At 45.7% G+C, this 27,471-nt stretch overlaps 1 protein-coding gene across 1 annotated transcript in view; it reads left to right on the top strand.

Annotated features, from left to right (window-relative positions):
• Positions 1 to 27,471, top strand: part of LOC144099313 (glutamate receptor ionotropic, kainate 2-like) — a 236,948-nt gene that overhangs the window by 117,337 nt on the left and 92,140 nt on the right. The window contains exon 3 of the mRNA XM_077632528.1: positions 23,977 to 24,270. Coding sequence (XP_077488654.1) covers positions 23,977 to 24,270 — 294 coding nt within the window. The remainder of the gene's footprint in view (positions 1 to 23,976; positions 24,271 to 27,471) is intronic.

The raw sequence follows: 27,471 nt of genomic DNA, 5'->3' as shown, positions 1-27,471 counted from the left end.
CTTGCTCACTGTACTAGAAATTAGTTGCACCAGGGCAGAAAACCGAGCTAGTTGGTATACGTCCATATGATAAATCCAGGCGCTCACAAACGATGACACAGAGGGGACACAGCGCTTGCTCACTGTACTAGAAATTAGTTGCACCAGTGCAGAAAACCGAGCTAGTTGGTATACGTCCATATGATAAATCCAGGCGCTCACAAACGATGACACAGAGGGGACACAGCGCTTGCTCACTGTACTAGAAATTAGTTGCACCAGGGCAGAAAACCGAGCTAGTTGGTATAAGTCCATATGATAAATCCAGGCGCTCACAAACGATGACACAGAGGGGACACAGCGCTTGCTCACTGTACTAGAAATTAGTTGCACCAGGGCAGAAAACCGAGCTAGTTGGTATACGTCCATATGATAAATCCAGGCGCTCACAAACGATGACACAGAGGGGACACAGCGCTTGCTCACTGTACTAGAAATTAGTTGAACCAGGGCAGAAAACCGAGATAGTTGGTATACGTCCATATGATAAATCCAGGCGCTCACCAACGATGACACAGAGGGGACACAGCGCTTGCTCACTGTACTAGAAATTAGTTGCACCAGGGCAGAAAACCGAGCTAGTTGGTATACGTCTATATGATAAATCCAGGCGCTCACAAACGATGACACAGAGGGGACACAGCGCTTGCTCACTGTACTAGAAATTAGTTGCACCAGGGCAGAAAACCGAGCTAGTTGGTATACGTCCATATCATAAATCCAGGCGCTCACAAACGATGACACAGAGGGGACACAGCGCTTGCTCACTGTACTAGAAATTAGTTGCACCAGGGCAGAAAACCGAGCTAGTTGGTATACGTCCATATGATAAATCCAGGCGCTCACAAACGATGACACACAGGGGACACAGCGCTTGCTCACTGTACTAGAAATTAGTTGCACCAGGGCAGAAAACCGAGCTAGTTGGTATACGTCCATATCATAAATCCAGGCGCTCACAAACGATGACACAGAGGGGACACAGCGCTTGCTCACTGTACTAGAAATTAGTTGCACCAGGGCAGAAAACCGAGCTAGTTGGTATGCGTCAATATGATAAATCCAGGCGCTCACAAACGATGACACAGAGGGGACACAGCGCTTGCTCACTGTACTAGAAATTAGTTGCACCAGGGCAGAAAACCGAGCTAGTTGGTATACGTCCATATCATAAATCCAGGCGCTCACAAACGATGACACAGAGGGGACACAGCGCTTGCTCACTGTACTAGAAATTAGTTGCACCAGGGCAGAAAACCGAGCTAGTTGGTATACGTCCATATGATAAATCCAGGCGCTCACAAACGATGACACAGAGGGGACACAGCGCTTGCTCACTGTATTAGAAATTGGTTGCACCAGGGCAGAAAACCGAGCTAGTTGGTATACGTCCATATGATAAATCCAGGCGCTCACAAACGATGACACAGAGGGGACACAGCGCTTGCTCACTGTACTAGAAATTAGTTGCACCAGGGCAGAAAACCGAGCTAGTTGGTATACGTCCATATGATAAATCCAGGCGCTCACAAACGATGACACAGAGGGGACACAGCGCTTGCTCACTGTACTAGAAATTAGTCGCACCAGGGCAGAACACCGAGCTAGTTGGTATACGTCCATATCATAAATCCAGGCGCTCACAAACGATGACACAGAGGGGACACAGCGCTTGCTCACTGTACTAGAAATTAGTTGCACCAGGGCAGAAAACCGAGCTAGTTGGTATACGTCCATATGATAAATCCAGGCGCTCACAAACGATGACACAGAGGGGACACAGCGCTTGCTCACTGTACTAGAAATTAGTTGCACCAGGGCAGAAAACCGAGCTAGTTGGTATACGTCCATATCATAAATCCAGGCGCTCACAAACGATGACACAGAGGGGACACAGCGCTTGCTCACTGTACTAGAAATTAGTTGCACCAGGGCAGAAAACCGAGCTAGTTGGTATACGTCCATATGATAAATCCAGGCGCTCACAAACGATGACACAGAGGGGACACAGCGCTTGCTCACTGTACTAGAAATTAGTTGCACCAGGGCAGAAAACCGAGCTAGTTGGTATACGTCCATATGATAAATCCAGGCGCTCACAAACGATGACACAGAGGGGACAGAGCGCTTGCTCACTGTACTAGAAATTAGTTGCACCAGGGCAGAAAACCTAGCTAGTTGGTATACGTCCATATGATAAATCCAGGCGCTCACAAACGATGACACAGAGGGGACACAGCGCTTGCTCACTGTACTAGAAATTAGTTGCACCAGGGCAGAAAACCGAGCTAGTTGGTATACGTCCATATCATAAATCCAGGCGCTCACAAACGATGACACAGAGGGGACACAGCGCTTGCTCACTGTACTAGAAATTAGTTGCACCAGGGCAGAAAACCGAGCTAGTTGGTATACGTCCATATGATAAATCCAGGCGCTCACAAACGATGACACAGAGGGGACACAGCGCTTGCTCACTGTACTAGAAATTAGTTGCACCAGGGCAGAAAACCGAGCTAGTTGGTATACGTCCATATGATAAATCCAGGCGCTCACAAACGATGACACAGAGGGGACACAGCGCTTGCTCACTGTACTAGAAATTAGTTGCACCAGGGCAGAAAACCGAGCTAGTTGGTATACGTCCATATGATAAATCCAGGCGCTCACAAACGATGACACAGAGGGGACACAGCGCTTGCTCACTGTACTAGAAATTAGTTGCACCAGGGCAGAAAACCGAGCTAGTTGGTATACGTCCATATGATAAATCCAGGCGCTCACAAACGATGAAACAGAGGGGACACAGCGCTTGCTCACTGTACTAGAAATTAGTTGCACCAGGGCAGAAAACCGAGCTAGTTGGTATACGTCCATATGATAAATCCAGGCGCTCACAAACGACGACACAGAGGGGACACAGCGCTTGCTCACTGTACTAGAAATTAGTTGCACCAGGGCAGAAAACCGAGCTAGTTGGTATACGTCCATATGATAAATCCAGGCGCTCACAAACGGACACAGAGGGGACACAGCGCTTGCTCACTGTACTAGAAATTAGTTGCACCAGGGCAGAAAACCGAGCTAGTTAGTATACGTCCATATGATAAATCCAGGCGCTCACAAACGACGACACAGAGGGGACACAGCGTTTGTTCACTGTACTAGAAATTAGTTGCACCAGGGCAGAAAACCGAGCTAGTTGGTATACGTCCATATGATAAATCCAGGCGCTCACGAACGACGACACAGAGGGGACACAACGTTTGCTCGCTGTACTAGAAATTAGTTGCACCAGGGCAGAAAACCGAGCTATTTGGTATACGTCCATATGATAAATCCAGGCGCTCACAAACGACGACACAGAGGGGACACAGCGCTTGCTCACTGTACTAGAAATTAGTTGCACCAGGGCAGAAAACCGAGCTAGTTGGTATACGTCCATATGATAAATCCAGGTGCTCACGAACGACGACACAGAGGGGACACAACGTTTGCTCACTGTACTAGAAATTAGTTGCACCAGGGCAGAAAACCGAGCTAGTTGGTATACGTCCATATGATAAATCCAGGCGCTCACGAACGACGACACAGAGGGGACACAACGTTTGCTCGCTGTACTAGAAATTAGTTGCACCAGGGCAGAAAACCGAGCTAGTTGGTATACGTCCATATGATAAATCCAGGCGCTCACAAACGACGACACAGAGGGGACACAGCGCTTGCTCACTGTACTAGAAATTAGTTGCACCAGGGCAGAAAACCGAGCTAGTTGGTATACGTCCATATGATAAATCCAGGCGCTCACGAACGACGACACAGAGGGGACACAACGTTTGCTCGCTGTACTAGAAATTAGTTGCACCAGGGCAGAAAACCGAGCTAGTTGGTATACGTCCATATGATAAATCCAGGCGCTCACAAACGACGACACAGAGGGGACACAGCTCTTGCTCACTGTACTAGAAATTAGTTGCACCAGGGCAGAAAACCGAGCTAGTTGGTATACGTCCATATGATAAATCCAGGTGCTCACAAACGATGACACAGAGGGGACACAGCGCTTGCTCACTGTACTAGAAATTAGTTGCACCAGGGCAGAAAACCGAGCTAGTTGGTATACGTCCATATGATAAATCCAGGCGCTCACAAACGACGACACAGAGGGGACACAGCGTTTGCTCGCTGTACTAGAAATTTGTTGCACCAGGGCAGAAAACCGAGCTTGTTGGTATACGTCCATATGATAAATCCAGGCGCTCACAAACGACGACACATAGGGGACACAGCGCTTGCTCACTGTACTAGAAATTAGTTGCACGAGGGCAGAAAACCGAGCTAGTTGGTATACGTTCATATGATAAATCCAGGCGCTCACAAACGATGACACAGAGGGGACACAGCGCTTGCTCACTGTACTAGAAATTAGTTGCACCAGGGCAGAAAACCGAGCTAGTTGGTATACGTTCATATGATAAATCCAGGCGCTCACAAACGATGACACAGAGGGTACACAGCGCTTGCTCACTGTACTAGAAATTAGTTGCACCAGGGCAGAAAACCGAGCTAGTTGGTATACGTCCATATGATAAATCCAGGCGCTCACAAACGATGACACAGAGGGGACACAGCGCTTGCTCACTGTACTAGAAATTAGTTGCACCAGGGCAGAAAACCGAGCTAGTTGGCATACGTCCATATGATAAATCCAGGCGCTCACAAACGGTGACACAGAGGGTACACAGCGCTTGCTCACTGTACTAGAAATTAGTTGCACCAGGGCAGAAAACCGAGCTAGTTGGTATATGTCCATATGATAAATCCAGGCGCTCACAAACGATGACACAGAGGGGACACAGCGCTTGCTCATGTACTAGAAATTAGTTGCACCAGGGCAGAAAACCAAGCTAGTTGGTATACGTCCATATGATAAATTCAGGCGCTCACAAAAGATGACACAGAGGGGACACAGCGCTTGCTCACTGTACTAGAAATTAGTTGCACCAGGGCAGAAAACCGAGCTAGTTGGTATACGTCCATATGATAAATCCAGGCGCTCACAAACGACGACACAGAGGGGACACAGCGTTTGCTCACTGTACTAGAAATAAGTTGCACCAGGGCAGAAAACCGAGCTAGTTGGTATACGTCCATATGATAAATCCAAGCGCTCACAAACGATGACACAGAGGGGACACAGCGCTTGCTCACTGTACTAGAAATTAGTTGCACCAGGGCAGAAAACCGAGTTAGTTGGTATACGTCCATACGATAAATCCAGGCGCTCACAAACGATGACACAGAGGGGACACAGCGCTTGCTCACTGTACTAGAAATTAGTTACACCAGGGCAGAAAACCGAGCTAGTTGGCATACGTCCATATGATAAATCCAGGCGCTCACAAACGATGACACAGAGGGGACACAGCGCTTGCTCACTGTACTAGAAATTAGTTGCACCAGGGCAGAAAACCGAGCTAGTTGGTATACGTCCATATTATAAATCCAGGCGCTCACAAACGACGACACAGAGGGGACAGAGCGTTTGCTCACTGTACTAGAAATAAGTTGCACCAGGGCAGAAAACCGAGCTAGTTGGTATACGTTCATATGATAAATCCAAGCGCTCACAAACGATGACACAGAGGGGACACAGCGCTTGCTCACTGTACTAGAAATTAGTTGCACTAGGGCAGAAAACCGAGTTAGTTGGTATACGTCCATACAATAAATCCAGGCGCTCAAAAACGATGACACAGAGGGGACACAGCGCTTGCTCACTGTACTAGAAATAAGTTGCACCAGGGCAGAAAACCGAGCTAGTTGGTATACGTTCATATGATAAATCCAAGCGCTCACAAACGATGACACAGAGGGGACACAGCGCTTGCTCACTGTACTAGAAATTAGTTGCACCAGGGCAGAAAACCGAGTTAGTTGGTATACGTCCATATGATAAATCCAGGCGCTCACAAACGACGATACAGAGGGGACACAGCGTTTGCTCACTGTACTAGAAATTAGTTGCACCAGGGCAGAAAACCGAGCTAGTTGGTATACGTCCATATGATAAATCCAGGCGCTCAGAAACGGTGACACAGAGAGGACACAGCGCTTGCTCACTGTACTATAAATTAGTTGCAACAGGGCAGAAATCTTTGTTTGTGAGCGACTGGATTTATCATAATGAACGGATACCAACTAGCTCAGTTTTCTGCCCTGTTGCAACTAATTTCTAGTGCAGTGAGCAAGCGCTGTGTCCCCTCTGTGTCGTTGTTTGTGAGCGCCTGGACTTATCACAGTGAGCTGCAGATGCCATTACACTGGCAAAGAACTGCTAACAATCGGACCATATTTAAGGTGCGGGACTAATTAGTCATCGAAGGATTGTTGTCACGGAAATGAAAAAATGCGATGCTTGGTACCTCTCACAATGATACATCTTGTTGACCGGTGGTGTTATCTGTCCGGAATAAACATTGTTCTTAGGACAACCGCCCCAATGCTTATTTCAAGAACTGGCTTATTGACGCTACTATCAAAGCGCTGTAATTTTCATTTATTGTAGGGTGCAGGTATCACAATAAACAATTATTGGTGGCCCAATGTGGAGCTGTCTCTAGCGCAGAATTCTGTACAAACACGTTTTGTCAGTTCTTTCCTGTTGGCACAACACGCCCAGTAATAAATCAACAGGAAATCATTGACTATCAGCGCAATATGCGTCACGAATTTTGTTCTAGCTAACGATGCTGTGTTCATATTTTTCAGTGCGGTAATGTTCGCAGCATAGAGATATGAGCGCATTTAACGCGTTCTTCACTACTATTTTCTTCACCACGGGGTTCCTTAACCATCGCTACTGACGTTGCTCAAGCACAAGCGCAGGAGAGAGAAGTAATTTAATTTAGATGAGAAAAAGTACGAACCCTTCTTCCAGTCTCCTCATTCGCTTCAGTTAGAAAGACTAGCCACAAGCCAAAAATTCAAACGGACTTGTGCGCTAACCAAAAATGCTTGGTGTATATTTAAGGGGACAGCTAGAATCCAGGGGTGCTTCGCAGAAGCAATATGTAACTGACAAGTTAGATTTGCTGAAGGCTTTATTTCTTTCAGGAAGCTCTTCCTCTCCCAGGAGGCAGCCAATAGCTCTTCCTGTTAGTTAAATAGAGCATCCACTATTTCTGACTGGCCTTCCCGGCGGAACATTAAAACCAACCCGGTAGCCTGTCATCGTCCAAATGGCATGCCCATTAAGGGCGACACAAGCCCGGAATAGCTGGTTCCTGGTTTTGCCTCAACTCGTAGACACTATTTCCGGTTGGACCTTATCCCTCGCTTCCTTTCTGATAAGCAGCCGGACACTTCCGACCGGAACTCTGTCCGAAAATCTATCATGGGCTGTGACTCTTCCGCAGTTCTAGAGTTGAGGATGAAAGAAAGTGAAACTGCTCGTTAGCCAAAGCAAACGAGCTGAGCAAAGTTTCATTCGTCAGTGTTGCCTTTCGGTTCGAGTTTTAAAGAACGCATGACGAAGTCGACACAGGCCCCGCTTTCATTTTCGTCTGTGCAGTTAGAGATCTGAAACATTTTCGTGCCTTGTACCTAAAAACAAAAACAATTTCGATTTCGCCACTAAACGATAGGTGAAAAACAAGGCTAACTGTTGGTTTTTGAGTTTGCTTATGGCATGAAAGTAGCAGGTGAAACTCTAAAACTTACTGCAGTGATATAGACAGCACCGATATTTTTTCAGCCGTTTTTCAAAGATTTTCTCAATAGGTCTTATTGAAGTTTCTTGCCAAGAGATCTGTTAACAAAGAATTGGCCCATCAAAGATTGCGTGGAAATGGCACATTGAGAAAACTGCCGTAAGCGCTGAAGAGGGCATAAAATCCGGGTGCTAATCTTCAATTAAAGATGTAGACCGAAGGCCAAAAACATAATTTTCAACAATACTGAGAGTTTTGACGACTGGGTGCGTAAGCATAAAGAGGAAATAAGTGTTGTGTTTGTGAGCGCAGTGAATGAACCCGGATTCTTTATTGTTCGGAAGTGTGAATGACTGGATCGCATACGAGGTACCGTTATAGGTGATAAAATATGCTTTAGCGGATGCAAGTAACTTCTGCCTGGGATATACGCTCCAAAAGCTTGTCTGCTGAAACTGCGCTCTGTATGGAACGTTTTTGAAACGTTATGCAAGATAATGCCATCAAAAGCTGGTAAGAAAGTGGAGTCTGTTAGAAAAAAATGGTTTGAAAAACAGCCGGTGAACATCTTGCATACGTTTCGCCGCAGACGAACAGCATCTTATGAGGCAAACATTGTAACATCATGGTCTCCGCATCCTTAGCCCTTCTTGGGAGGTATTTGAATTTTGAAATAAATAAAGAATATTCTCGTGCTTTGAAATCACCCGAAACTATGCCGCCATTTCGTCCCCTCACATACTCACATAGTTCCTCCTCTATACACCATATTAGACCATGACGTCATCAATGGCACGCGGCACGTGGTTGTTTCACAATGCTATTGTAGATGGCGATAGAAGTCTCAAAGTGAGATTAGCTGTTTTCTTTGCCACACATGGCGCTGTGATCCCAGGGTGGGAGCAGACCACACGAAATCTTGAAATTGGATAAGTAAGAGCTAACGCTCTTAAAACAGAAGCGTATTGTGTAAGTTCTACGTCATTATTGTTGGCTCGAGAAGGTTTCGTTTCTTGATAATTCGAAGACTTATAGGGGTCCTAAGGAGAAATAAGTCGGGCGATGTGCTGTATTTGACGATGGCTTACCAAGCCGCCAAGGTAGCATAAAAAATGTGCTTTAAACTGTGTTGCGCATACTCTCTAGGATCTGTAAGCGCAGATGACTTGTGTGTAAACTTTAAGTTATTCTCAATAAAAAGAGCATTCGAATCTGTTCTCGTCTCTACGTGCCTTCTTCCTCAGTCGTTCTGCTTATTATCGCGTTATTCCATCCACAAAAAAACTTATGCCAGTTTTAGTAAAGTTTTTCCCCGTGTTAATTATGGGTTAGCATCACAAAAGACCAAAGAGCAGGGAGGAAAATGATTCTATTCTGGTTTCTGTGGTTAAAAAAAGCCACGTGTGCTTAATACCACAATGTGCAAAATAAATTGTGTTACACGTGCTGGTAAACTTATATAACAGGCTCGATGTTGTATCTTGGACCTCTTCTTTTCTAATAAACAAGTGGACGAGAGTAGAAGCAATACAAATGCTAAGCGAGAGAACCAAGTCGTTTTCATCGGGATCATAAGCCTTAAACTTCATAGCAAAAGCTATCAAAACTTTTACGCTACTGGAAAAATGGACTCCGCATAAACTCGCTGAAAGTCATCCCCACGTAGTTAGAGGTTTGTCTAAATATTAACAATACTTAGTATAATGGCAGCATGGATGCTGAGCATCCACATAAGAGAACAGCGGGCTGCTTTCAGAACCATGGGATACTTCTAAAGAAGTGGTCGAAAGAATCACATTATATATATGTACACCGGCTAAATTCTCCAGCGCTACTGAATAAGGTTAGATTCACCGTGAGGTCCTGCAGCTGGTATATTGTTTGTATTATCTATTATCTATGTCAGTGTGATCTCCAGCCCACTTTTATAGAAAAATTTGCTTAAAAACTGGCGCAAGTCACTTATCCAGGGTGAAACGGTAAAAATATAGATGTTATTTGTTCAATCCCGGATATCACTTGAAAAGCGGTAAACGGCAAAAAACGATTAAAATTGCCGAAACGATATGTATGTTTATTGTTAACTTTTCTCAATAATGAATTTAAATAATAAACGGTAGTTTGTACCGACCTAGCTAACTTCATTATTAGAAATGGTGGCTCACACTTCAGACAGTTTTTTTTCTTCCATAAAAAACTTATGAATGAAGATGTGGCAAAATTTTTATAACGCTTCTCCTATGTCTTGAGTGAAATAAAAATGGAACACTAGGTTTAACCTGCAGAGAGTTTAGACATCTTTTCATATTGAAATTACATTCGCGGAAGTTATTATGAAACTGTGAAGTGTGGCGCATTCTCTCTAATAATTAAGTTTTTTATGTTCCTATACGCTGCGAGTTCTACTACATATTTGTATGAGTGGGCACAATCGCATTTTTCTAGAAATGCTCAATCTGCTTTTGCAAAAAGGAGTATTTCTTATCGACATAATGAAAGCCGAGTTATAACAGTTTCTCCTTCACTGCTACTTTCCTACAAGGGTCTTTTTTGCATGGCTGATCAAACAGTACAGAGAGAAATTAAATGCTATGTAACACGCGACCATCGCTCATTGCTGTCTTTCTGAGGTATGCTGCCTGCATTCTCTATTTAAGAATTAAAACCGCAAAAAAAATCTCTCTTCGTAAGGTTCGAAACGCAAGAAGTCACCACTGCAATGATAAGCGAAAACGAAAATGAGGTTTCTGAGCGAGAATGTATCGCCTGGCGTACAACCCATGACAATCCAGGGCTTCATCTAGAAAAGAAAATCATAAACGAAGAAACAGACAAAAATGCGTACTCGACATCCACGCAGGCAACACTGGTTTAGCATTGCTTGCCTGCAGGGTGAGGGAGGAGAGGGTGTGGAGGGGACCGGAGCGGGCACTGCACAGACAGACGGCAACAGCGGCAAAGCGTCTCGGCCTATACTGACGGACGTCGACGAAATGCAGCGGCCGTTCGCGACTCAGCGTTTCATCACCTTAGTATCAGCCGCCGCAGCCGGAGCCACGAGATGGTATGCTCTGCAATCCTTTCATTCTCGGTGGCAAACCCACTGAGTCGGGGTTCCGCGGTTCTCATTCCAGCCTAAGAGCTTCGCATCCTGCGCAGGGATAGAGAAGGGTTGAGCACAGAAAAAGCAGCAACTGGCGAAAATGCGTCGAGGGTCTCACTTTGCTGAAAGCTTGCGTGAAATAGGAATGAAGATGATTGCGAGTAAAAGAAGCTTAAAGTACCAAAAGTGTGGTGCAACGCAATATACGCGCCTGAACAAATGTTGCCAAATACCGGTGGCTCGCGAGATCGCGTCTTTTGCGTTCACGCTTTCTGGACATTGGAAGCGGCGGCGACCAGCGTCGGCGGTGGCTGGGGTTATTACTACTGGATGCCAAGAATTGATGGCGCCTTGTGGATTATTGAGTATGCGGCTGTCGCACGGAAAATTTGTCATTCACGCGTTACGAGTCGCGTTACACCTGCGTATGACCCTTAGGAAAGGTGGAGTCTTCGCCATTTCGAAGGCACTTAAACGCTCCTGATGCGAAATAGGCTCTAAGAAATGTGATGGTCATGGGTTGCTGTCCCGTGGCGGTTGCAGCCGAGGCACCAGAATAGGTTTGTGATGATATCGCTAAAAGAAACAGTGATAATGAACGAAAGTACCCCCCCCCCTTCTCTTCGCCCGCGCCTTACTGCTTCGTTTAAGCTTACAACACACACAGTCGAAGTAAAGCTATTCCGCACGGCAAACCACTGCTCGCGTTTTGTGGTTTGACCTCCCTTGCATTTGCACGTGGTACATATGTTTCATAGTGCTTGTTGATCTGTCCTTTCGGCTGTTCTTCCTAAATTTCGCACGTCCAAGTCTTTCGGAGATATGTCATTTTGCAAACCGCTGTTACCTCACTATTTGTTCTCATTTTTTTACTGTTCTTATTGATATATAGCACGTCATGCCAAATACAAAGGCGTTAATGAACCCGTAGCCATTGGCTAGTCGTGAGTTCAAGCGAAAACTTGCTTCAGATTTCAGCTGGTTCACATCAGCAAAAATAAATCATGCACCACAATTAGCCCATGCCACGTTGAACAAAATCGATAAAACGAAAAGCAACCAAATATCGCTGTGAAGCGTTTTTTTTCTTCTAAAAGCCAAGTATTTGAGAACTGCACAAATTACCGCCCTCAGGAGGCTATATGTGTCAGCCTGCATAAATAGAGCCGTGGGCCGCATTGTGTCAAATAACCACTCTTTATAAATTTTAGGCGAAAGCATTATATTGCTTATCGGAAACGAAACCAGGCAGGATTGGCCAGCAGTGGTGGTTCGAAAACCCCCAGCGACGTCGCCATCGTCTCCTATGATGTCTGCCGTAGAGCTTAAGATAAGTGATGGCGTACAGCACAGAAAGATAAAGTTTCTTGCGAAGTCGCGGCGATTTTAACTAAGAACCTTCAGGTTAGGAGGCGAGCACACAACCCATAGGCCAAAAAAAAAAAACGTGCTGCTTGTTGGCGACTAAACGTGAGCATACTGTATGGGATTTCATACGACTGTATGCTAATGAGTAGGTGTGTCATTAGAAAGGCAGGAATAAATATTTAATGAACCTTGAAACAGAACTCATGATGAGACAATGCTTCCGTATTCAAAGCACTTAAGTAGTCGTAAGTGGTCTCCGTAATTTCTTGGTTATCTACTGCAATAGGCGGCAAGATGTAAACTATGTATTACAGATGGTTGTCGAAAAATACTTATTTTCTGTTCCCTTAAAACTAGGAGCACGCCTTATGCGTGCCGGAAGTGAATCACAAATTAGTGCGATATTAAGACACGATATGACACAAAAGTAGAGTCGGGGAGCGAAGAAGGTCCTGGTACTTCACTGGCGAGGGTTGCGATGAGCGCGCTGGATTGCAATGACAGGGTAAATGTTCACGTTAAAGGACTTTTCATACGGGCCTCGCTACATTCCAAGCGGTGTTGTAGTCGAAAAGAGCACACGGCACGAGCTGAAGACTCCTGAATACCCACGAAAGCACTGTAAGCTACAAAACTGCGTGCGCTCTTGAAAGAATCAGCTATTGGATTTTGAGGTATTAATGAGTACGTGTATACCTAGTCTACATTTATCACGTGTTAAAAGAATGCGAGCGCTAGTAAATTTGAATGTGTAAAAACTTCTACTTTTACAGCGAGAAACTGTTTGAGGGACATCATCCCGGATAGCTGTCAGTGCAATCAGTAGGTTCGTGACGTCACTAAACATGATCAAGAATAAAAGGAAGAATATGAAGAACAAGTGGCCGAGAAGTGTCGGCGAGGGAAGATCCAGATGTTAAGGGTCAAACTGAACATCGGCGCTGGTGCGTACCTACACAGGCGCTGGAGGGAAGCATCCTAACCAGCAGACACATTGCTCATCTAAAGTAAAAGCCCAAAAGCCAAAGCAAATGCCAAGCTTATATTTTTGTAATGCCTTCTCGCTGAATTACCCGCGTGAATCATAGCTTAACCAGGTAAATTTTTTTCCCTTTTCGAAAAGTGGCGGCTTCCGTTCACAAGTTTCTTGAATTAGGAATAGTGTCCTGCTGACTCGTCGGCGCAGATGCATCGGCCGCTTACGAAGAATAAAGCCTTTGTTCTTTAGGAGTTAAAGTTGCACCAGGGCGAGTGAAAAAAGATACCAAGGTTATTAGAATAACTTAGTTTGCGAGGTTGTAAGCTTGAATTAAGCCATGGAGGCCGCTTTTCGATCGAGGCAGAACTCAAAAGGCGCTAGTGTGTAGGGCGGTGTCAGTGCATGTTAAATATCCCCAGGTGGTCGAAATTATTCCGGAGCAGTCCAGTACGGCACTTCTTTCTCTCTTCGTTCACTCCTTTCTGATCTCTTTCTTCACGGCACGATTGAGGTGTCTACGAAGAAGTGAGACGGTTAGTATAGCTTTTCCTTTCATGAAAACTAATTTTCAACCATGACTGTTCACATGGTCTTCATGCACTTCTCTGTGACTGCAAATATATTTAGCCTTGATCACACCACGGTGAAAACACAAATCTCTTAGAAAGGTGTTGCCCTCGGTCTTTGGAGACTGTTATCAGTTACTACAGTTAACATTCTAGAAAAGGCAAGTTTAAGTCTGACTCATGCCATCTGAAATTATTAACCAGCTTCAGTGTGCTCCAGACATTGACTTGTGGCAGAGCTTATCTATGTTCTAGCAGCAGGAATGCTGTGTAATATGAAGGAGGCGTCTGCTAGCGTGCTGTTTACAAAGTGTACCTTTTAACTTCTATCTGTGGAGCCAACTTCTAGTACATAGACTCTCAGTGGTATCCACTGTAGCAAAGCTCAAAATAATTAAGGTTTTTTTTTCACTTGTCCGCAAGAAGTACTCGCGCTCTTGCAGCACTGCAAAGAAAATTTCAGAGAGTCTACCGGTTTCTGCTTTTAAGCTTTTTTGACGTACTCGAATGCCCGAACTTTATGGCCATAAGTCCTGCATTCTGAAACTGCGGTGGAGAAAAATTTCGGGATAAGTATCAACTATGAGAGACGTGAAATTACACGTGCTGGTGCTGGCGCACAACAGCTTCCTTACGTTCAAGAGGGTTTTCTCTTAAGAGAGAGTTTATTGGGTCGTTCGTGCACTACACTGGCTTCTTTATTATCACACTCAGACAACACTGTTTATTAGTATTTAGGTCCTGTCCATTTCTTTCAGCCTGCAAACAATGCAAGAATAGCGAATGCTTCAGCGATTTTGTATACGATTGTATGATCGTTGAATGATTAATGAGTAATAACTGCGAACTCGTGATGTTGTAAATATCCGTGTCATTCGTTACCCACTTCTTTTCCCTAAAGGCAGCCAGTAATGTGGAAAGGCTGTCTTTTTCTAGCCGGCTACAATTGGCGAAAAAAAAGGTTTTCAGAGCAGATCTTTCGGTCGCGACACTCAAAAAATGAACATTTATCGGGAGGTATTACATGTGAGGAGGGCTTTGTACATTCAACGTCGTCGGTTCTGAGAGAGATGTCCGCACAGAAAGTTACGCAGTTCTCCTTCCTAACTCCATCTAGCTTTCTTACAGTTTTTTTGTTCCCACCGTAACCTAAACAGGCTATGCGCTTGCAAATCATATTCGGCTGAAGACCCAAACACCTCTTTATTGCTGCTATTACGCAGCACCCAAGAACATGCTCCCTACACATCATCCTTTTTTCTTTCTGCCTCCTTGACGGCCTTACTTGCACTTAAACGTAGCTTCCCATTTCGAGTTATGGTTTCCTTAGCAAGGCCTTGCACACTTTCCCCTTTTCGCCAATTCGTTTCCCTACCATGCATCTCATTCGCGCTTGTTTCATCCCTCTCGTTCTTCAGATTCCCTTCAACCACCCCTCGCTGCTCCCTCGGAAGCCCAGCTTCCTCTTGTTCCGTCTCCTCTCGAGAGCATTGGAGCTCTCCTCCCGGCTCCCTAGCGCCATTTCCCCTTCCCTGCACCATCGATCTGCGGTGTAGGCGTGTGGGTGTCTTGATGAGATTCCTTGACCCAGCCGGCCGCCCAGCCATGCGCCCTCAGCGGAAAGAGCTCTCTCTCTCTCTCTCTACAGCCGCTCTGTGCGTGGTGCTGGCCCGTCTTGGCATGTCGGCCCCTGTTACGCTTCTCAAAGTCGCTCTGGCACGGCCTTCGCCTACTCGCTTTACCGTACACGCTAGTTTCAACTCTTTTCTTACTGTGTGCCGCATTTTCTGTCTGCCGCTTCACCGCAAACTTGGCCTCGTTCGGGCGCTGGTAGAGGGATACACGAATTAGGCGGTCGACCGACGCTGCCGTTCCGGGCTCTCGGCCCATTTCGGGATTTCCCTCGCTAGGGGGCGCCGTGTCATTATGCGTATTGACGGCCATGAAACCGACTTTCTTGTAACGCTGAGGCTGATAAAGGGTGAATGGGAGAAATGGGAGGACTCTGAGTAGAGAGAAAGGAACACCAGGACGCTTTCTAGTTTGTAACGCGAATGATCTAGTGAGTGGTAGCTGCCTTGTGAGGCGAATAAATGAAGATATAGTAGAGGTGATTAAATGCCTTCTGCGCACTGAAATTTGTTGTTACGCGTAGGGTAAGTTTAATTAGATCACTGTTTTGAAAGGCGTGGTGACTGTTCTGGGCTCTGTTGCGAATTTTAACATTATACAGTGTTCTAGGTCTTGAATTAGTCATAATTGCTTGCCTGAATGATAAAATCTTAAAGTATTGTTATACCATCCGCCTTTTATGCAGGAGTAGCTGCATCGTGACGCTGGAGGTACATTTTTACTAGGGGGTGCACAAAGGTTGGATTGCGGACGCCGACGCGAACCACATAAAACTGAAGAAAGAACTAAGGACAGCTAAGGCTGCAGAAAGAAGGTGCGGAATGAGAAGGGGTACAGTCTTGATAAATAGTCTTAAGGCCAAAGGTTTCTCGCTTCAGCCGCAAAGGAGAGACATTAGGGCAATAATAAAGACCGAATGACCTTGAATTTCTAGCAGGTTTCTTCCTGCGGTAGAGAAGCCTCCTGCTTGACTTGTGTTTTGAATGATTCGCTACAGGGAGCTTTCTAGGAACATTCATTTTGCTTCTGCTGAACGTTGTGGCCTTAAGACTTTTAATCAAGGCTGTACCTGACAAGCTTCCGCGAGAAGCTGCGACCAGAGGCGCAACAAACGCGCTCAAGACGGTCATCAGAGCCACCGCTATGGTGGTGAATAAATTAAGGCGGAAACATGCAGCGCTGGAAAAAAGAATAGAGCGTTAATGTGGTTAAGTGGTGACGTTCCGGTGTTAGTCATACAAAGCCTTCTAAGCAGTTATCAACACCAAGTTTCTCCACTGGGCGGCCAGAGTCGGAAAAAACATCGTCCGTCGCTGACGTCAGGAACTGAGAATTATTTGAAAGCTTACTCGTTGAAGACCGCTTTTCTGCTATTTTGTTGTTGTTATCTGAAGATAGGCTGTTTTCATTCACGAGATAGCTTTCCGTGTTATGTTGACTGTAACTAAATTCACCCATCCTCGTCCTCATTACAAAACTCCCTCTTGAAGAAGTAGGTTGCTCGTCCACAGCTCCTACAACATTTTCATAATACAGATCTACCTTGATGTTCTTAATGTTTCAGCGCAGCCCTTGCCTCTAGACCACAGCGATATCTGTGAGGTCCTGTTCTATTGACGCCTGATTACGACGTGCCGTAAAATTATAATGGTCGAAATTAATTACTAGTAATGGCTGAAAAAAGGTTAGTACAAGTTTGTTGCCACACCCAGAACATTCACCCATGCATATTTGAAGTTTTTTCGATGGCAAGGCTTCCGTGTGAACTGAGAACTTATTTGCCCATGGGTCCTTTTAGGCATAGCGCATGCAGGGGACATGTTTGAACATGGGATTAGTCTCTCAACAAACGCTACTAATTGGAGCCATAGCAGTGCTGCACCCCACCTACAGCGTACACTAGCGCGTGACAACAGAAAGAATATTTAGCAAAAATAACAGAGACAGAGAAGGAGGACTCTTTTAGTGCCACCGCTCGATCGCAGGAGCGCAGAATGCCTATCGTAGAAGAATACGCTCACGCTACGCGGAATGTCTCGTTCCCAAACAGCAACAAAGGAAGACTAGAAGGATAGTTCAAGCGACGCTACCGAGTTCCACACGTGCGCTGCCTCTTTTCCCAGCTCCGTGACGCATCTGGTCGGCACGCACGCACCCCGACCGTATTCGTTGCAGCCTCCTACAACGACCCGGCCCGCGTGCAGTTGTTTGTGTTCGCCGAGGTATGCACGTTCGTTGGTCTGGCTGTCGCGCCTGAGTGTCTCACGCGTATGCCTCCGTGCAAATAGCGGCAAGCTTTCAGCACAGCGCCTTGCCGACCTCTGCGCACCCACGTCCTCGAGTGCTGCCTTATAACTGCCGACCCGAGTCCCCCCCCTACCTCCACGCACTCCCGCTTTCTCCCAGCCGACGCAATAGCACATCTACCCGTGTCACATCCACGCTCCTGGTGCCGAGCTAAGAGATTCACTCGAACGCGGAGACTGGATCGTTTTTGGTGTGAGGCGGGAGGTAAGGCAGATGCTTCGAGGCGCCCTGAGTAGGCGGAACGCAGAGAGGTCTGGGGTAGGAGGTAGGCTGCGTATCAACGTGTTTTCCGTTCTTCGAAGCCCTTGTTTCTTTCCTTTATGTACATCACTGTGCCGCCTCACGTTAACGCCATGCCATTTGAAGTGGCATGTGATTACGTCTTGATTTGGCTAGTGGGCCGTCGACCCTTTGTGAGCCTTCGTACCTCTTGCATAGTTGCTGTATTAGCATGTGAGTACTCCTCTATGTTGTTCTCGTTTGTCCGCACATACGTCGTCCTCTATTAAACGTTACGTGTGTCACACAGCTTTGCTCGTGGAATTGAAATGCAACAGGAAACGATGGCGCACAATCGGGAGAAAATCGCTTTTAAACGAGACCACCTCGTTTCATAACGATCCCAAATTTATCTAGGAATCCAAGATACATTTCTGTGAGTTTGGGCTTGCTATCTCGGCTTTTAATTTCTGGATGGAAACTTTTCGTTGTAGCTCAGTATTCCCAGGAGCCCCATTTTCCCCCTCTCACACCCGCCTTTCCTGACCGTTGCCTAACGTAATGTATTATATTGTGGCGCGGACCTTCTACTGCCTCTCGGACCTCCACCACAGAACTGCATCTTTTACAATCTGCCGGAACTAGTGGTCTGAAAAATATATCGCTACATAAATGAAACGAGAGCAATAAAATGCGAGAAATGCACCACTTTAAAAACGCCTTTGAATCAGGTGCGAAAAAACTGCCTGAAATGCGGTTTTTAAACACAAGAATTTCCGCTGATTCAGTTAATTATGTTGGAACATTTCAAGGTTTTCTCTGAGTAAAGCGGCCATTTCTTGTGCTTGAAATTAGGATTGGCGTAAATAATCGAAATATTTTTTTAATTATAAGCCTATTGCATCATGACACATATTTCTTCCTTTGAGGTATAGCAGTACGTGTACCTGTGACAACTATCTGTGAGGGTGCCCGTAATGGTGTACTTCTCCTGCGTCCCGCCCGTCCTGTGTACTTCTTCCTGTGTCCTTGTGTTTTGTAGCGCTATAAAGAACTTCGAAAAAATAATGGTTTTCCTTGCATATTATTTGTAGCGAGTTTGGGTGTAACCCTTCAAGCAATTATTCCCCAAGTGTAAAAGGCCCGCAAAGGCCCTTACGGTATCTGAAATTATAAAAAAAATAACTAAATAAATAGCAGAAGCAAGAAAGTAAGTTGGAGTAAAAATATCAAGCTCACATGCTCAGCGTTTGGCTCTCATCAATCCTTTCAGATTAGCAGTCAGAAAGATAATTGTAAAAGTGACACGTCATTGTGCCTAACGAAAAATGAACGGGCCTACCTAGAGGGCATATAAGGATATTTGAAGGCGTGATCAAAGCTCGTGTCATGCGAGTGTTTGCGGATGCGCAGTACTGTGGGGGTATGCTGTGGAGACAGTGGTACGCATTCTGGACGCAGTGCAGAAGAGCTGCGCCTGGTGTGTAGCCTAATGCAGCGGCTCGAGAGGTTGCTGGCAGCGGGTTTTCCGTTCTCGGTCATGAGGGCTGTTGCTGAGGCCGGGTTACGGAAAGTGAAGGGTCTATAGGGCCAGATGCCGTTGACATTGAAGCAAATGAAGAAATTTGAAGTAATGCCATACCTGCATGAAGTCTGCCACAACATTAACAAAGTGGCGAAAAGACAGGGTTTAAGCGTTGTGTTTTCCGCACCTTGCATACTGGCTGGCCTTTGTGCGAGAATTGAAAACGAGGGGAGGAAGAAAGGGGCATGTAGGATCAAGCATGCGAAACCGTTTGCCGAGTGCAATACTGGTGTCGTTTACCGCATTCCGCTGGCCTGTGGAAAAATGAATATAGGACAGGCAGGCAGGTGTAATAATATACGTTTACAGGAACATAAAATCCCCATTGAGGAAGTGACCCATGAAGGCATTTGGCTCTTCACTGCAGCAGCTGCAAAAAAGTGCAAATAATCTGTGCCATTCTTTAAGCGTGCCATCATTTTGGGGAGTGTAATAACTAGATACGAGCGAGAAATCTTGGAAGTATTTAACATTAGCAACCAGTAAGATAATTGTGTAAGTGACACATGGTTCTGCCTAAGGAACAATGAACGTGCCTACCTAGAGGGCATGTAAGGATAATTTAAGGTTTCCTCAAAGCGCGTGTCGTGTGAGCGTTTGAGGATGCGCATGCGTGGGATGTTTTGAGCACAGTATGATTTTTCAATAAAGTACAGTTGCAAGTCCAGGGCCCGCCTGTGTCTAACCTTTGTTTTCTTCCGCACGTGTCTTCGCATCCACTGGTACCCCCTGATTTTTTTTAATATGCACCAACTGGCCCAAGAGCAAGCTCTATTGCATCCGTTTGCCAGCTGCTACTGAACAACATAGCATAAAAGTAAATGAGCAACATGCGTACAGGCAGCCAATATGCCATTCTCACCTCTGAGAACATTGGAAGATTCATAGGCGTCTTGAGTGCAAGAATATAGTTCTCAAACGTATACTGTGTGGGCTGGAATTATATGCCACACCTTTTGCCTAACACTGGGGCTGCCCCTCCAAGGTGAGACAAGCGCTTAAAAATCTCCCATTGGATCCTGAATGAATCTGTGATAATGAGCCGTTGAAAGAGTGCGATGATCCTACAGTACATTTTCTTGAATATGCTCTTCACAAACAGCACATTGCACTGACTGCATATCTGCGCAACTGTTTAACGCTCTTTCTCTACCGCTCGTTGCGCTATCTTTAGCCGCATTTATCATTCGCAGTCAGCCACCATTGTGGAAAAAAAAATCCAGCTTGTGGTCCAGCATATCCCCTGAAGCTTGTCATTGAGCACGCCTGGGTCGTAATCGCGGTGGTCATTTGGCCGCGCGTGTGACGTTAAATGTACTTTTCACACGGCCGGCGTGGTTGCGATATGCATCCAGCGTTTTTCGAGACTTTACTCCTAGCTGTTGGGCGTGCTCGTAACATGCATATTGCAAATTACGCTCACCATTCGCTTGTGTATACTCATATCTCTGAAGTGAGCAATGTCGTTGCTGCAAGAATAATATCACTAAAATCTAATGAGGAGCGGCATAAATTATGTCTAGTGTAATGGACCTTGATGGTGATCCTTTTTCGCTTGAAAGCAAGCAGCCATATGCCGAGAATTCTTCGGATGCTTCAAAACTTGGTGTTTTTGGGCGCCGTAGCGTTCGTCGAATTTAAATCCCGTGCATTACTGCAGCACTGCATTGCGATTTAAGCGTGCTCCGATAAAGTGCGCAGTGTGCTTCGATACTTCGAAAATAGAAAAGTCTCCCATAAGGCATTACTGATCGCAAAGTCAGGCAGAAACGGAATAGCGCGGAATTTATTTTCTTTATGCTCGTCTCGCATAAAAAAAAAATTGAATGGGTGCCTTTATCGAATTCAGTGTTCCGGTTAGCGGGCCGTATGCGTTTCATGGGAACATGCTTTCAATAGGATTGTCGACATGCATTTTAGAAACAGATTTTCTGCAATCCTCTTAGAGCTGTTTGATAAGATGGATGAACATGATATTCTGATCGCGCACGTTGAGCAGCATGTCAATATGCGCGCAGCAAGCAGCATTACCCCTACGAATTCGTTTTACATAGGCCAGACAACGTTCTTCGCTTTTCTTCTGCTTTCAGATGAGAACTTATTATTTCTGAATAAAAACAGCAGTCAGTAGTTCGCTCCGGTTTTTTCTTAATCGTTGTGCTTCAAATAGAAGTGCGTATAAGGCTGAGGAAAGTCTGCGGCATGTTCTAACGCTACTTACGCTTCAGATAGATGTATTTGTTCTTTGAAGATGAGCTGCAGCAGTGGCAGTCTGATTGTTCGAGCATCTGTCTCGCATGCGGGAGGTGCAAGGTTCGATGGCAAAAACCACTGGTAACCACCGGTGATAAAATGCATTCAAGTTTGCGCAAGACCTGGTGCTTGACTTCAACAGGAGAAATGCTTGGAAATGAGTGTTTCCCACTTTGTGTGAGGAAAATATCTTGTGCCAAGGCGGTCTTAAGCCAAAGCTGCTTTTTCGCAATAAAAATTGGTAGTCATCATCTCTTTTCAAGATAGCGAATCATAAAGAAACAAGAGCTCCCAGGCAAAAAACTCACAACAAGAGCTGTAAACGTTTATCAAGTTCACTTTGAATGCGGTTATGTCTTCTCTCCTCTATGTCTTCACAGCAACACAGCAGGCAAACTGTCAAGTGTGTCTGCCTCTAGGTTTACGGGTCTCCTCCTATTCAGGTGCGCTTGAAGAGTGTCAACCCGGGTCAGAGTGTAAAGGATGGAGTTTTCTGTTTTGACAGAAGACGGTGTATGCGTTTGCGCTGGTAAAATGCCTTATTCGTATACAATTTTAAAAAAGAGAATTAATGACATTTGCATACACTGACGAGGGCGCGCTATTGCCCATCTTTGTAAAAATATGCATGCACCCTTGTGAAGTCAGATTTTTAAAGCCTTTACTAGCTACACATTTCACCATCGAGTGCTGTTTGCTCAAGAATGCATTCGAAGTGCTTACGTTTCACTTCGTAATTAGGAGAGCGATCCCCTTCTTCGGTGCAATGTGGAGTCGAGCTAAGGAAGTGATCTATTGAATTAGATAAACTTTGCTCTCATTTCTGAGGGAGCTTAGTCTTTCTTCCATCACAAGAATATGCCATTTGTGGGCGGTTGGTGGTCGTGAGATTTGTGTGCCAGACCATTGCTCCTCAGGCACGCCCAATCCTCAATCGCCCAACTCTTCAGACGCTGGCCACGTCAATGCGTGCGCCTGTCTTACTCGGCATCTATCCCGATCATAATGCTTCGTGGGTATGCACGGACTCGTCGAGACAGCGTACAGTACATGGATTGAACCACAATGCACATTTAATGCCATTGGGCAGGGGCACATTGTGTAGTACGATTTGGGACACGTTACGTATTTGTCCACGCCAGTGTTCTTCTTTATTCTTTATGCTCTTCATTGCACATTATGCACTTTACTTTTTATGATCAATCATATTATCCCTTATTGTGTCTGTCTTTCTCATACTTTATCGAGCTTGGTGTTGGTGGGAACGCTCCGAGACAGAGGGCGTTGCTCTTCGTCCTAGCCGTAAAAAGCACCCGTGCACCAGATCGTGACCTGGAGGAGGGGGGCAGGGGACACCCCGCACGGGGAGGTCATTCCATGAGGCCGCGATCACGTGACCGCACCGTGCACATAGCCTGTTCCTTACGCCTCGCTCTAACTTAAACAAACTGAACACAGTCAAGCAGCCGTATATGTGTGGCATATGCAGTCAAGCGCAATGGGGAAACGTGGACATGGGGCCGGAACTGCCATGCGCACCCCGCTCGAACTGCAGCTTTCCCGGCGCAATCATTATCGCATGCTAGACAGCGCTGCCTTTTCGCGTTGCCAGATGTGTAATCGCCCCTCAGTTTTTGTTATGAAACAACCTACGACTGCCAATACACGTCGAAAGGATTTGAGGGTGTTTCTGGGTGGCACAGAGATGTTATCGCCAGCCTTTAAAATAGCAAGGCGGTTCAGAAAAACCTGACATGGACCACCTAACAACCTAACTAAAGGAAAGGAATGTAATATGACCAATACTGAAGGGGAAAATTGTTTTTGTTAAATTTTTCTACGCCGGCAAAATATTTAAGCATCTTTTGTCTCTATAATTGGCGATTTAGCATACAACAGAGCCCTTGGAATATGAACAATTTTATTTCAACCAGAATGCTTTTAATTACATCTGTTAGCTTAGTTTCATATACCGTAAATCACCCAACAAGAAAGTTGGAGCATTACACTTTATATGGTGAACGGATTCTTACTTTTGATGCCAACATATTGCATATTTAAGCTGCGCATACAAAGAAAACCAGTAGTTGACACTGGAGAAGAGAAACGCTCGACTACCTATCGTGAAAAGATCAGGAGCTTGCTTTGGCAGACAGGGCGTGTTCAGAACGTGCCGTCAAAAACTGATTCGCACTCTTAATGTCCTCTCGCAGCCTGCAAGTTGCTTTCGATGGGTGTGATGGCCATCGTGGGGCCCAGCTCGGGCTCTGGGTCTGCAGCCGTGGGCGCTGCCTGCAAGCGGTCACGCGTGCCCCACCTCGTCACTCGGGCTCCAGACGGTGGCTTCGGAGAAGGGTCAGTGGACGGCGGCGAGGACGGTGGCGCGGACTCGTCGTCAGTCTCTGTACGCCTGTCGCCGCGGCGCGTCCAGCTGGGCTCGGCTCTCAAGAGCTTCCTGGAGCTCAAGGGCTGGACGTCCTTCACTGTCGTCTACGAGGACAGCCTGAGTGAGTACAATTGCATGCTTCTTTGCCTGCTGTGCGAGACGTTAAAAGAGGAGTGCCTCAATGCTTTAGGACGTGCACGCCTGCGCGTTAGAGCCCGTAAATGCGAGAACAAGGAGTTTGCGGCTAGCTACCGAGATTTTCAATGGCACCTCTGATCAAGAATTTTCAACCATGTTTTTGGATCCTACTTTTGCGCTGCTGATAAGGTTACAATTCTTTGACTACACTGTGTTTTTCAGCACATGCCTTGTCTTCTAAAAGATTTGCCGTGGTGAAGACGACAAGGAGCAGGTTCGTCAATTGGCACAACACCTCTCCTGAGGTGTTGTGCTAACAGGTTATCAAGGTTGAACAAACAACGAGTTTCTAGAAGTGTATATCGCGGAAAAAGTCTTGAACATGACAGCGTTTTATAGCGAAAAGCTATTTTAGCGAGCTCACCCACACCGGAAGCTAGGTGCCATCCCCGGCGCAATCTCGCCCTGCCGTTCCACGCATCTTACTCGCCGAACTGCCAAGTGCGAAATAGAGGGGACGGACATCCTAATAACCGTCATTGCGAGATAGACTTTCGCCACAAATTACACGTAGTCGTGGCGTAAGATAGGCCGCCGTACCTCCATATCTGCGTTTCGTACAAACCCCCCTCCCGGCGCTCCCCGTCTGCTCGCATGTGTTCGTGCCTTCATTTCGGAGCAGTTTCACATCCTCCTCTGCGCAGCACAGTCTAAAAGGAGAATTGAGGCGAAAAGGCAGCCTCTGCGAGCAGGAGAAAACATTGCCCTATTGAAAAATGTGTGCAGGTTTGAATAGGAGACAAAGAGGATTATGGCACATTTCGCTTAACATTATAGGATGAAGCTTCCAAAGCCACTAAGCCTTTGAGTGACTCCTTAGTGGAGGGCTCCGTGTAACTTCGATTACCCGTGGTTAATTACCGTTCACTTACATCACACAGTGCATGCAAGTCATGGGTTCAATCCCGCCCACTACGGTAGCACTTTGATGGAAGAAAAATGTGAAAATTCAGTGTACTGTGCATTGTTAGTGTCCGTTAAGAACCCCAGGTGGTCGAAATTATCCGCAGCCCTCCACTACGGCGTCCCTCATAGACTGAGCCGCTTCTGGACGTCCATCCTATAAAGCCGAACCAAATGTGCCATAATCCTATTTGCTGACCCGTTCAAACCTATACACATTTTTCAGTAGGGTGCGCATTGCTGTAAGGCTGCTGCAGCTCATTTGCAGTCGACTCGCCGATGCTGCTGCCGGCCGGCTTCAAAGATGACATTCGTAGAATCTGCAGCCCAGGATGATGTGTGGGTGAGACTCAAGAGCGGCCGACTGCGCCAGGTGCCCGTCTTCACTTGGGCTACAAAATATTTGACTTACCATTTAAGCGCTGAGATATGTCTAGCGATAGGGTTGTAGTGTTGCAGCCGCTCTCCGTATGTGTAATATAGACTCTTGTTCGTCCTTTAAACCTAAAGCAATTAATTTAGTACGCGTCACTGTCATTCTTCACTCTTTTCTGAATTTCTTCAGTTCAAAGAAGGCAGTTGTCCCTGCCGGCTCTTAGGAACCGCGGCCGTCATGGAGGCGCCAAATAGCAGCCAGAACGCAACAGCGGGGATAGCTTTTCGCTTAATTGTTCATATTAAGGCAGCTTTTTATTTTGCTTATGCCAAACTGATTGCCTGGAAAAGAGGGCAGCTAATACAGCACAAACTTCTATATAACATGCGTCTCTAGAGAGCCTTCCATTAAGAGCTAGCGCTCTACAAGAGAAAATATGATAAATTAGGGTATTTCTTAAGCATGGAGTGAGTTGGTTCGGGGATGGTGCTCATCAGCAAGACTTGTTAAAAGCTTTCTGCAATCCTCTGAACAGCCTCTTCGAAGGAATGGTTCAAATCCGGGCATGTTTTGTGCAAAGCCCTAGCCCACGTCGTCAAAGGGCAACACGTCAGCGCCTAAAACAGCAGATCTGAAACTTGGGTGAATTAAATGCTTGGCTTTTCGTAGCTTTTTGGCGTTTTTGTTCAGAAAATATTACTTCGCTCCGAATTTCCCTCGCGCGTAGGCTCAGTACATTTTTATCATTCGAAAACTGCGTCGCCGAAGTACTTTATCATTTCCAATAAGAAGATATTTTAAATAATTCCCCAAAATGGCCAAGTATTGTCCTCGAAAAGAAAGGGTAGCATTTTCCTTTTCACAGTATTATGCTGTTTTGAGCAGAGATATCTGGAAAATAGTCAAGCGGAATATAGTTCCTGAAAAATTTCTTGTTCCAAGGCATCTTATTTATTTTAACAAGCCCATTAGTTCTCTGCGAACAGCCTGGTGGCTTTTACCGGCGTTTATTTAAGGCGTTTTAAACGCATAGCACTTGCAGAGCTTCTAGGCTCGAGGCGCATCTATGAGAAAAACCTTGGCATTGCCTCAAGCTGGTTCTTAAATAAGGACGTCAGTAACAGAAAACAAGTGTTCTAGACAGAACACTTGTTTCCTGTTACAGACGCTTACGAAGCTTACGAAGCGTACGTGAGGATAATACACGCTGTTGTGCAGGTTTAAAAACGTGCGGGCTGAGAATAAAATAAGCCAATCTCGAAACTTTTTCTAGTGATTCTCGCACTGTGCAAAGGAAGAGAAGCACCACACATAGGCAAAATTTCTTTTTTGGATGGCATAATGGCGTCCCATGAAAACCACGAAAGCGAATGAAGCCAGAAAATGAACGAAACGAGCATGGATTAAGACATTCCAGGGCCCAGTCACGCTATTAATAACAAATCAGTTCTTTAAATCTGTCCAAGATGTTAGTAGTTTTTTGTAGAAAATATCCTGAAATGAATTGAACATACTTCTACGAAGAATACCGAAAGAGACATCAAAATATTATGTTCCTATGGCCTGTGATTCTTAGAAGGGTAATGATCTGGATGTTGGAATAAAGCATAGATTTCATTGTCGGAATACAAGCATTTTGCTGGTAATGCGCAAGTGGAATCGAAAGTACAGGTTGATATGCAATGTGGCCCAACATTTTACCCATTGATTGTAGGAGAAAAGAACATTCCTGGCGTGCAATTATTTTGTGCACTTTATCAGAAACGGGCTCAGTTAATTCCGTGTGAGATTTTCATTTTACCGTGGAGCAACGCCATAGTCCCAGCCCACTATAGCGCAAAGCGG

The sequence above is a fragment of the Amblyomma americanum genome, chromosome 7 (genome assembly GCF_052857255.1).
Source record: "Amblyomma americanum isolate KBUSLIRL-KWMA chromosome 7, ASM5285725v1, whole genome shotgun sequence".
Lineage (NCBI taxonomy): Eukaryota > Metazoa > Arthropoda > Arachnida > Ixodida > Ixodidae > Amblyomma > Amblyomma americanum.
This window is presented reverse-complemented; position numbering and strand designations above follow the sequence as displayed.